We start from the raw sequence: 12,829 nt of genomic DNA, 5'->3' as shown, positions 1-12,829 counted from the left end.
TACAAGTTTAAAAACATGTATTCCAACTTGAGTAGATGAATAAAATGTATTTCATTAACGATTGAAAATTTGAGCAAGATATAGGGAGAATGTGAGCGAATAGTAGGAATTTAAAAAATAATTGGTTTGAATAAAATAAGGTCTTTACAAACTTTTTGACCTACTTAAAGTCAGATTCCTACACAGCAACTCAAATTGGTTTAGTTTTGGTTTATTTAATTATGGCAAAGCACACTAGGGCTATCTGCCTAAGGGGAGGGATGCCTTCGTGGAGGACGTGTAATGGGAAACTGGCTCGTATAGACGTTACACATGGGCTAAACCACGAAAACGCCCATGCAGCCACCCCGTTCGCGGAATTCGGACCTCGGACCGAACTATCAGTGTTCAGCGACTTTACCGCTCGGCCGCTGGTGGGCCAACTCAAATTGAAATTATATATTAAAGAAGCCATCGCTCTGCGTCACGACCGTTTCTAGCGAGTGTGAAGTGCATAGAAGTACGCGGGCGGCCTCGCGATACCCCACCTAAATATTTTAAATCCATTGTTCATATATAAGTATTTTTTATGCAATTTATCATATGCAAGTACTTAGTGAGTATGAAATAAAAATTTTATTAATCATTGAGTATTTTTTTAATTAGGGAAGTACGCGGGCAGCCAATGACCTAAGAAAAGCCCTGCTCTGTGTAGAAAAAAATTATAGGAAATAAAAATTACGTATATGAATACTAAAAGTATGCTAGCTTGTGATTTTATGTTGCTGTGAAAGTTACGTCAAAACCTAATAAGAACATCAAAACTCATTAGGAATTAATACAGAATTCTTGCCGTTTCCGTTTAAAATTTTTGTTTATTTTATTTATATATAATATAAAAATAATTCTAAAAATTACCAAGAAAATTCAATTTTTTTTCTCTTTTGAAGCAGATACTGATTAACCGCTGAGTAATGCAAAACAAGCTCTGGTCTAAGTCAAGTGATGTTAAGCTTTTAATCAATATCATTTACTTTACTGGTTGAAGAGAAAGAAAATGAAAGAAGGGTTGATGTCAGCAATACTGTTTTTACTTCTGCTGCGTTTGCCCGTCAAAGCGAATATTTTATCTCATCTTATTCAATCGCGCATATTCGGAGATTTTTTTCCCGTATCTTATTTTGTCTTCGGTTATTTACAGATCGAAAACTTACTGCTTGTAAACTTTGGTTACTTATATATATATATATATATATGCAATATAAACTTTGTAGATTCTTGATGGTTCTTTACTGCACATAAAGAATAACAGAACTGCGTTTGGTATTGTTGATTGAATTTTGCATATATTTTAAAATATTGCTTTTTAATTGAGTTCCCTCGCTTTCTTCTTTTATTATCCGAAATTTAAGTTTATTATAAATAAAATCCAGATATTTTCCTCGTTTATTTTTCAGTTTTTTTAACAGCTTCTGTAAATTTTTTGGGAACTATTTTTATGAGATATGAAATTAAAAATTGCATACCACTTTAAAGCAAATTCTTTTCGGCATATTACCAAAAAATTAGAATTTTTTATTGAAAAATTTCAGAATTATGTGTAAATTTATATATTAAAATGACCGACGATGCTCTTTATGTTCCCTACACTTGGATTTATTTTTTGCCCCACTTTATTTTCAACGGAATTTAACAAATCGATTTTTACCAGCGTAATATTTTTAATTATTAAAATATTACTCTGGTAAAATTCTATTTGTTTGCTATATAATTATTTTAATGTTACATGCTTTATGTTCTAGCGCGCAACTTTGGATCGCTATATTTACGTCTCTGAATATGACAGCCATATTTGCCGCCATTTATGAATGGTTATCTCCATTCGGCCTGAATCCGTGGGGACGCATGCGCAATAAGAATTTCTCTTTGGCTTCTGCTCTCTGGGTCATGTGGTCACTACTTTTCTCTCATCTGGTAGCCTTTAAGGTATTATATCTATCATATTAACATTTTATCATGAATTCCATTCTTTTTTATCTAAAATCTAGTTTTTAAATGCTATATAAATATGAATTTACTTTCAGTTAGCATTATTGAAATTTGGCGGTTTATATACTGCATAAAAATAACCTACATTTAAAATGTGTTAACTCTGCAATGTAATTACTTTGAATTAATGGCGAGTACTATGTTCAATTAAATACGCATTGAAATTATATCTTTAAGATATTATCAACATTTTTATGTAGAGTAAAACGCCAGTTATCCGAATCAACTGGGATCGGACCCCAATCGGATAATCAAAAATTCGGATAATTGGATTTTTTCCGAAGAAAGGGTTTGGCACACTTTAATTAATTACTGTATGTTGCAAACGGAATGAAAAAAACTATTTTTAAAGAAAAAGAGGTTTTAATTAATTAAAATGAAAAGGCAACACTTTTACGTGCATGTTATTTAGCGACCTGTACAGTACTTACAAGTGCTGAAAGTCATTGCTTGCTGAACGTCTCGTTGAAGAAAGCATCATCCGTGTTCGGGCAGCCAAGTTGCGCATCCGCTTGACAATGAGAAGTTGCATGTCGTGACGCTCCATCCGCTTCAACGTAGTTTTAAGGCCGGCAAACACTTCACTGGTTGGTAGTCCCATGCCTGCTTACACTTCGACATTAAAGTCATCTTCTTCCTCGACGAATCTTCTCTCACACTTTCAATAAGTTCATCATCAACCCAGTGTCTTCAAATTTGAAACCCAGTATCTGACAAATCACACACTATACAGCATAAGAATCATCATTTTGCGAATCGAAGTACATTTCCGTCTCAATTTTTTCTTAAATTCTGAAAGCGGTTCAGATAATCAGCGATTCGGATAGTGGAAGTTCGGATAACTGTAATTATACTGTATTATCATCGCATTCATCATTATCATCATAAGGACATGCATGCATGATTTAGACCGATTTATTTGTGAATAAGTGAATGAATATAAGACATTCCACCCTACTTCACCTGTCAAATGTACCGAAACGAAAAATTACCCAAATATGCAAATACGTTTTTAGCACGTAAATGTAACTGGAAAATGAATGCATGTCGTACTTGTTGTCGGATTAGGTTTCAAGCGTACGTTCTTTCAGACGTGCGTTTTTCAGATATGGATTTTCTCATCTTTAACAGATGGATTTAAGTATTCTGCCAAAGTGCCGACCCAGTTCATGCTACTGGTAAATATGTAGTACGAAAATAACATGCTTACGTTTCAAGCATTTGCTTTTAAACCTTTGACGTTCAGCTTAGTTGACTATAACTCATACAAAGCAACTTTCCTCAGCCGAAAACTTTTTGCTCTTGTTGAATTCGATTACTTCTGCGTTTCTGGTAAATGTGCTATGTTTTTATGTGTATTCGAGTTTAAATTTGATTGCCTTTACTTAACGAATACATTGATAAATGTTATTTTTATATCTTAAATATTTTAAACATTTTGCTGGTTAGAAATCATTATTGTTTATCATTATAATTTAGTGACTTCTTTTATTTTTCCATTCATATATTTGTTTTGTTCTACAGGCACCCAAGTCATGGCCGAACAAAGTGCTTATTAATTTATGGGGATGTTTTAGTGTCATCTTTGTGTCTTCTTACACCGCTAACATTGCAGCCCATTTCGCTGGTCTCTTCTTCCATCTGAGGGTAGACGATTTCCATGACGCTAGCGTTAGTGAATCTTTTTATATAATTATTTATATAGCATCAATGACAGCCAGCGAAAAAAAAATTCCGAATCGTAGACTTGGAATTAAAGTAGTTGTAGTGTCTGAACATTAGTATTTTCAAACCCATTAGCATTATGAGAGTTCTGAAGTAACATTATAACGCATCTCCTAGTTTTCTGTTGGTAAAATAAGAATGCATGTTATGACATTGAGCCTTTAAACTGTATAAAAGAAATGACATATAGGCTTACTCGTATATGTCATAGCAATGTTACTGGAATATGATTTTAACTAACAAATACTGTAAAACAGTTTTCTATGGAAAAGAATTCTCCTGAGAAGAAACCTTTGATATGTTAAGTTAGAGAGGAATTTTCTATTCTGGATGAATGCTTCTATGAAGATTATATCATAGTTAATCGCAAAGTTTTATATCAGCTGCTTGCCCTCCAATTCTAAAGCTGCTCAGTTGCATCATACTAATACAACACAGGGCAAAATATTAATCATTTCCTGTCCCCTTCTTGTTGGGGGGGGGGGGGGGAGATTTTAGGCTAAAAATCGTAAAAGCACTTAGCATTCATTTCATACCTAATATGCATAAAATCTTCTCTTTCGTCATAATAGCGAAGGCTGCTATCACATTGAATTTGTGATAAGACGGAACGCAGTGTTTAATAGAAGCATTTATCTTTCGTCAGTGCGAAAATCCTTTCGAAACATTTATGTAAATGAGAAAAAGCTAAGAAAAGTTCTCTAATTATCTTCCATGTTAAAAATGTGTTATCAGTTACAGACTCTTGCTTAACGCAAGTCCTTAAATTTTTGTGAGCGAATGAATAAACATGGGCAGTTCTGTGCTGAATCTAATATTAGTTACAGATTATGTATGCCAGTAATAACAATCCAATTTTGTCCAGGCTCCATCTTTGTTTCAACAGAAAGAAGTCAATGGTACACCTTACACAAAAAAGAGACAGTTCTATATCTCCCGCTCTACTGGACCGATTGTCGAAATTTAACTTGTGTTTTCTATATCTCGAAAGCGCGATTGAGGATATACATTATATTTATATATAATATTGCTCTAGCTTAGGTATTTTGACACAAAACCATACTTTTTGTGAAATAATTTTTTTTTTACATATTTCGATTCTACGACTCAAATTATGCTAGAGTGCTAAGTTTTGTAAAAATCGCACGAATAGGTTTTAAAAAATTAGCTTTCAAAACTTTAGCTCCTCCATGTTAATTGAATTTGGTATATATTTATTAATATCTCTTTTTTTATTAACCTTATTTGATTCGTACTCTCACATTTCGAAACTTAGGTTCATTCCAAATAACATTCGCTCATTTTTTTATTTATTTTTAAAATTTGTATTTTTAAATAATTTTTATAAATTTTTCGAAAAACATTTTTAATTATGACCTATAAAATATTTGCCATCATCTTAAATTAGGTGTATTTCTAAGTCTAGCTGCATAAAATTAGAGTTTTTTTACTCAAAATTTCCTAAGATAAACGTGAATTTACACACTGACGCGTTTTGAAATTTGGTATATTTGTAATAAGCGATAATAACGTCAAATGTGGTTTATGCACTTCGTTAAAAATTAATTTAAAATATGAATGCTGACTTTTTCAGCTCGTGTACAATGATAAAAAGCACAGATAAATAGGTTGCTCTAAATTAAGGAGTTCGCTAAGTCAATTATTCTTGGCGCAAACTGAAAAAAATGCACCAAAATAAATTTTTTAATTTCTGTATAAATTTCGCGCCAAAAATTGCAGAATTTAATATCTAGGCATAATTTGTGTTGTATAATCAAGATATGGAAAAAAACTGCAGTGTTGTTTCAGAAAAAGTCCGAGTTTATCTCAAAATGCCTAGGTTAAAGCAATGCTATATATAAATCTACTATATCCTAAGTCGCGCTTTCGAGACATGGAAAAAGCACGTTAAATTTCGACGATGGTCCAGTAGAACGGGAGATACAGAACTGTCTTTTTTTTTTGTGTGTGTGTGCAAGGTGTACCTGACGGTCGTACGTCTACCACCGTCATTAAAACTGAAGTGTGAATCCAAGTGACATTACAGTTGTAAACATTTATGCTTAAGACAGAATTCAAAACGCGGTTCTTCAGCAGTAGTCCATTTGATCATTATGCCTACCTGCCATCTGAATTATTTATATTTATTGCAATCATTATCTGTGTACTGCTAATTCATATAAATAGCTTCAAGGAAACATTTTTTGAGATCTTAAGACAAATTCTACTGCCTACTTTTAATCAGTCGATCAGTTACATTCAGAGCTTAATGAGACTCTAAAATATGGGCGATATGAGATTCACTACTCCTGGATCCCTGGCGATGCTGACATAAAACGGTATGAACTAGAAGATAACATAGTTAAGATTGCTACTACAATGTCTAACCTTTAGATCCCATTTGCAGATATCAGGACGATGAACAAATGTAAAGTTCTCAATCTCTCTCAGATGCATTGGGATGATTAAGCAAACAATAAACTGAAAAGTGTAAACCCACTATTGAATCTTGGCAGTCTGTGCTAAATAAAAGGGAAGAAGTACTCTTAACTTGTTTGAGAATTGGCCACTGTCGCCTGACACATGAGCGTCTTCTGAAAGGAATCTACTTTGCATAAACTGCAATGCAATTTGACGAGTTTGCCATATTTTACTGGATTGCCCTAGTTTTACATATTGTTGACTAAAACATTTCAATTTTTTTCACATTGGAATTAGAAAACTTAATAGGCAAAGAACCTTATCATAAACTGTTCCGGCTTCAAAGAGATAATGGCTTTTACCATAAATTTTAATCTGCTTTTATTCTTATTTTTATCCAGTCTAAATTATATTGTAATTGCACCCACACAGCATTTTAAAATAATTTTCGATCTTCGATTTCACCATTGGTTTGACGCAGATAACCTTGTATTTTGCGAAAGGAATTTAATACAGGTTGTTTCGAATAGAATATCGGGGTTTCAACTCTTTGTAGTATTTATTACCTAAAGCTTAAAATCATAATTAAGACATTAAATGAAAGAGCAACTCAAACAGTTCTGCTTGTTGGTACAATACTGGCTGTAACACAGTACTGTTACAGTACTGGCACTGTACAAGCTACAGACCATGGTTTACGTTGCCAACTTTGCACATGAAATATTGTTGCACGACGATTTTCTGGATCATGTTGTTTTCAGTGATGAATCGACATTTCACCTCAGTGGACATGTGAGCACTCGTCATGTGAGCATCTGGGGCTCAGAAAATCCTCACTAGATGGTATAATTGCAACGAAACTCCCCTAAATTGAATGTTTTCTGCGCCATATATATGGTGGAAATTTTATGTCTTTGCTCTGTGGAGAAGCAACTGTAAACAGGTACTTCCTATCTTGATGCTCAACAACTATGGTTATTTCCTCAATTGGTAAGGAACAGTAACACCATAAACAATAATTAACGTTTGGGAAGAGCTGGGCTATCGACGTGCCGTGTGACGAAAGGTGCTCACATTGAACACTTGTAAGCTTGTAGGCATAACTGTTTGAGTTGCTCTTTCATTTCATGTATTAATTATGATTTTAAGTTTTATGTAATAAATACTACAAAACGTTAAAACCCCGATATTCATTTAAAAACACCCTTGTACAATGCAATCTACTGCCTGCTTCTTAAATTATGAACATGAGCTGAATTTTTAAGTTTAATTATCTTGCGAATGCGAGGATTTTTATTTTTGTTTAGTGTAACAATATATTAGTAATATCTTAGATCGAGTACGAGCGACATTGGATTTTCAATAAAAGGTGATCGGGTTGTAGGCTGTAAGATCCGTATTTTTTTGTAATGCAAGTGATTAAAAGTCTTCTTCCTGTATGCTTGCATTCTTGTAAGATATGTTAATAGTGAAACTCTTAATCTTTCTGCTTTTCCAGCTTCTAAATCAGAGAACTGGGACTGCAAAAGGAAGTGCAGCTGAATCTTACATATATGCTCAGAATCCACAATTATGGCAACATATTCAGAGGTATGGTTTCGCTGACCTTGAAGAAGGACTAAAAAAACTTAGGTAAGGAACTATGTCGTAATCTTATCCAAGTATTTGCAACAAACATCATTAACTGTGACACATGGTACTACAAATAAGTAAACACAAATGATTAAAATGAATATTATTAATTTTTTTATTATGGCAAAGTGGACAATTTGCTATATTTGATGGGCACCAAAAGACGTTAGCCCAGAAGGGCTATTAATTTCGGTTTGGCATTTTACACCGAATCACTTTTCAAATTGTTGCCACCAAATGTTAAAGCCCTGCATTATATTTAAAGAAATTAAATAATGAAGAATCTGCATAAATCGATGTATGTTTCTCGCATTTTCGTAAAACGACGATACCTAGAACCATCAAATTTTGAATAACGTAATCCTCCACCGGAATATGAGCATCTGGAAGCCCGAATATGGAATTTGTGAACGTTTGATTCAGAGGTGTCTGAAAAACGTCTGATTCAAAATCACTTACTATCCTTCTAGGAACCCTCATATCTTTCACAAATTTCAATTCTCTTTTCCATTTTAGGAATTTCTTTTCCAAATCAGTAGGTAACTTGTTATCCCAGGATAATTTTCTCCTCCAACATTCTTCCATTAGAACTTTTGGAAATAAAGTTACAGGGCCCGTTTGTTGATAAACTTGGTAATGTAGTTAGGCTTCATTACCAAGATTAATACGAATATGCATTGAATGGGAACCACCTGTAATATCGACATGGAAATATGATGTCCTTTACAGTGAAACGTCTTATTTCGTTCCAGTCTTAGAGTTTGTTATTGGACCACGACTTCTTTCGAATAAAGTACATTATTCCTGAGAAACCACGGACAGCAGGCGATTTGTCTAAGGATGCAGTTCTGCATAGTCTGTAATTGCTACAGGATCGTTTTGAAAGAGTATGTCCAACAAAGGAGGCATGACTGAGCATGAGACCCAATATTGTTCTGTAAATGTGTTATCTCGTTGTCTAGAGATAAAATACCTTTTTTTTTTTTTTTTTTTTTTTTTTTTAATTGAAGATAAACTTCAACAGGCCTGTCAAGACGAAGTAATTCAGTGTCTTCTGTTAACCACCCTACCGATCTAATTTCCAAGTTGGAAACTTATGTACAAAAAGACGAATTTTATACCTCTAAGTACTTTTAGTTTGACAGCAAGATTTTAATACACGGTTAGCATAAATAATTCATTCGCTTTAAAAAGGCTATATTTCCAAAAGTATTTTACGTACACACATGAAAGATATATGAAAAGAACCACAAACTCATCAAGTTTATACACCCTCTACAGATATTCAGTATCTGCCCCGTTGGTGACATAACACACGTCTAGACGATAATCAAGCTCATTTCATACATTCTGTAGCATTGTTGTCCGGATGTTCGTCCTGTCAATTTACCAGATGTTCGGAATATCACCAAAAATTGTGTGGAAGATTTTGTGTCAACGGTTGCATTTCAAACCGTACCATGCGTACCGCCTGCAACAATTAAAGCCAGAGGATTACGACCATCGACTAGATTTTTGCGTGAACATCGGAGGACGAAGATTTCGCCACTAAGATGATATTCAACGTTAAAGCAAAGTTCCACCTATCCCGGAAACTTGGCGAAATAGTGAAAAAAACTTGGTGAGTTTGAGCTTCTTTTTATATATGTGTGTACTTAAAATACTTTTGAAAATATAGCCTTTTCTAAACGAATGAATCATTTGTGCTGATCCTATATTTTTCACCTATACAAGGGAATAAAATTAAGCTGTTTTTAATACAGGTGTTGTTTTAAATGTAGAAGTAAAAATTAAAAAACTTTATATTTAAACTGTTTTACATAGCATTGAGAAAGGAGATAAAATTTAATTTTTGTATATATTTAAAATTACATATAAATGCAAATAATTCTTCACCTAATTAATATAGATGAAATATTTCAAGTTTATTAGAAAAGTAACATTTTTATGCACACTCTATAAGTATCAACTTGATAAATTAATTACTTGTAGATTTAGTTTTGAATAATACTAAAAAAATTACTTAATGCCCCCTTCAAATGAAAATACTAGTTGCTAACTGTTATGAGCCGTGCAATTGGCTTAAAATTAAGGAAAGTTGTACTCGTTAAATTTAATTTATAAATTAATTAACAGAATTAAAACTTTAATTTATATCAAATGATAACTGGCTGTTAAAATCATTAAACAACAATCCTTAATTAAATAAACAGTTATTTTGGTTGTGTGTAGCTGAAATTTAGAATAATGTTTAATTAATTTAACTAACCACACAGCATTTCTTTTGTTTTGACTTAACTATTTCATATTGCAAAATTTCTGATTCACACATGATGTTGAATTTTGACTGTATGCTGTCGAAAATGAAAGCAAATAGATTTTATTGAATTATTTGCAATCATGGGGTAAGTGAGATTGTGCATAAATCTAAATCTAAAAGGACGACGATTCAATTACCAATTTCGGTTTAGAAAAATATAACATTTCATTTTCTCATTGAAATTTCATACTGTTCTTACCAGATAAATGAAGAAAATACTCTTCTGCATTGTATGTCCAAAGTATCCAGTCACTTCTCCTTTGATTGTTATCCTAGTCTAAAATGTTATCAAATGAAATAAAGTGCTAGTAGTAACAAGCACGATAATTAAGGTAATGTGTAAACTGGCACAGCTGAATGATTTTAAACGCGGCATGATCACTGGCAATTTTCGTTGCAGCAAGTCGATTCGTGTCGTTAAGTGCCGTTCCCACTGGGGTTTATCTGAGCTAATGGAGTCAGTTCCACGTGTCGACTAGCTCCGCTATGCCTGCAGTTAAGATTTTTCAATTTGCTGCCCTATGGGAAAAACTTGGTTTTGGACATGGGTCGGCTAAGTCAGTTGTTTCCGTTAGCTCTGATAAACCACAGTTTGAATGGCCCTTTACAGGTGCCTAAATCAATTATCAAGTGATATAGATAATAAATATTCGAGATAAGAAACAGCAGGAAAACGATTTGCTAAGCTGCATAAACTTAGCAATAGCAGCCTTCGAATCCTAAAGACGTTCGTAAAAAACGCTCTTGCGTCCCTAGTGACCATATGATCACTCGAAAGTTCCAAACTGCCTCTGGTGTCGTTGCTAACATCAGGACTATTTGTTGGGAACTTAAAAAGATAGATTTCTATGAACGTGCGGCCGGCTATAAACCCAAGATAATCACAATCATTGCCAAATTTTGTTTGCGAAGGTAACTAGTTTTGAGTGAATTACACGTTCCGTCATGCTAAGTTCCGGCCCTACGTGGCCAATCCACCTTCAGAACAAGGCCCAGGGGTTCAACTCCTGTCCCCGCAGCTTGGACAGGATTGACACCAGCCGCCATACTGCGACGCTGGTTGTCTATTTGCTACCTGCCACTCGCTCGGGCTGCAGAGGGACATTACCCAGCAAACTCGGGACACTACACCAGGTTAGAGCCCCAAATTCTAGGACTTTCTAGACCAACGTGACGGCCAATAAGTGATCATTCCATGACCTTCAAAACCACAAAGTTCGTAATTTGTGTACCCTCGTTGCCGAGGCAGCCTAGGTACAGATCCTAGCCAGTAACTTTGCAGAGTTCTCCACGTCGGCCGCCGGGGGGGTGAGCGTTGCGAAGGTATAAGCTCGCCGTCGTTGGACCTTAAAGCAATACAAGTAGTTTCGTTGGAAAATAAATCTCGTGCACGATCTTTTAATTCAGTGGGCGTATGTTGGAGTGCCAACACATCATATGCAAATGTTTTGTTACAGCTGTCAAATTTGGTCCGAAGGTTCTATTTTTCTTGCTTCAGCCCAGGTTCCTTAGTTCCTGCCGACGAAGAGATGAAAGAAAAAATATGTCTTTTAATCTTGACAAATCTGCACTTCCAACTCTGACAGAAATTCTGGAAGAGCTGTTTTCTGTACCAAAGTAACTTTCCTGCTGACAGAGTGAAGTTTGTACTTCCATGGTTTCAAGAGATGAGTGTTGTAAAATTGGATTGGCCTTAACATGTAAAGGCCAGTACATGTGCATCCAAGTAGGAATATTAGGTATCGTCAGATCTTGCTAACATCTAAGCTTTCACCCCAGATGGAATATCAAGGGAGAACGTCCCGGGAAGCGGTCAGAGCTTCTCCTACACATCTTTTTTTATCATCAACCTCTCCAAACAATTGCTTGACTTGTTTTCCAGACATTTTCTTAAGCTGTGGAAAAATTAAGTTGAAACGAGTTCGAGATGCGCCTGAACATTATATATATATATTTTTTGTACCTTGACGTTACTTTACCGTGCAGTATAATCAGTACATAAATTTCCTCTTAAAAGAAGACTTTGGCGTAATCTACACTAAGTTTATCGCACTTTAGCGTGAATAAAAATAATGTGTAATACTGTCTTATGGCATCATTTTTTGTGCAAATGTTTGAGTTATTGTTCAGAGAAAAGTAAACAATAGCGCCTCAATTTATTTTGTAAATAGGTGAATAATATAAGAGTAGTTGAAATTTCTTAAATTTATTTTAGTTAATTTGCTAAATTGTATCTTTCCTTTTATGAATGTCATTTGTATATTTTGTTATTATATTCATAGTTTGGTAAATGTACATTTTCATATGTTTTAGGGACGGCGAGTTAGATGTTCTGATCGGGGATACGGTGGTGCTTGACTACTTCAGGGGAAATGATCCTGGCTGTGGTCTTCACTTGCTGGGACAGTCCATATTTGATGATGCATATGCTGTAGGCATGCAGAAAGGTTTTCGACTCAAAGTGAGTCTCATTTATGAACTCACACTCTTTCCTTCTGTAGCCAGAAAAGTAGTCAAACATATCATTTTCATGTTTTATTTCCTAGTGTGAATAGAATCATTTATATCTAAATGGGTTTCTAATTATTTTCTCTTTATGGAGCAAAATTGTTTTGTAGTCTTTTACAAGCGTTTAAAAGAATGTTTACGGCAATACAACGTGAGCCAGTTTCGTGCTGAAACGAGTTGGCAGTCACACAGTGA

At 34.4% G+C, this 12,829-nt stretch overlaps 1 protein-coding gene across 1 annotated transcript in view; it reads left to right on the top strand.

The window, feature by feature from the left end:
- Window positions 1-12,829, top strand: part of LOC118191555 (glutamate receptor ionotropic, NMDA 3A-like) — a 391,320-nt gene that overhangs the window by 344,811 nt on the left and 33,680 nt on the right. The window contains exons 7-10 of the mRNA XM_085817752.1: window positions 1,782-1,965; window positions 3,553-3,699; window positions 7,673-7,806; window positions 12,440-12,587. Of these exons, the coding sequence (XP_085673878.1) occupies window positions 1,782-1,965; window positions 3,553-3,699; window positions 7,673-7,806; window positions 12,440-12,587 (613 nt within the window). The remainder of the gene's footprint in view (window positions 1-1,781; window positions 1,966-3,552; window positions 3,700-7,672; window positions 7,807-12,439; window positions 12,588-12,829) is intronic.

The sequence above is a fragment of the Stegodyphus dumicola genome, chromosome 5 (genome assembly GCF_044657685.1).
Source record: "Stegodyphus dumicola isolate Sdum_Otavi_A_Nest chromosome 5, ASM4465768v1".
NCBI classification, from domain to species: Eukaryota; Metazoa; Arthropoda; class Arachnida; order Araneae; family Eresidae; genus Stegodyphus; species Stegodyphus dumicola.
The sequence above is the reverse complement of the archived record's forward strand: the minus strand, read 5'-3'. Positions and strand labels throughout refer to the sequence as shown.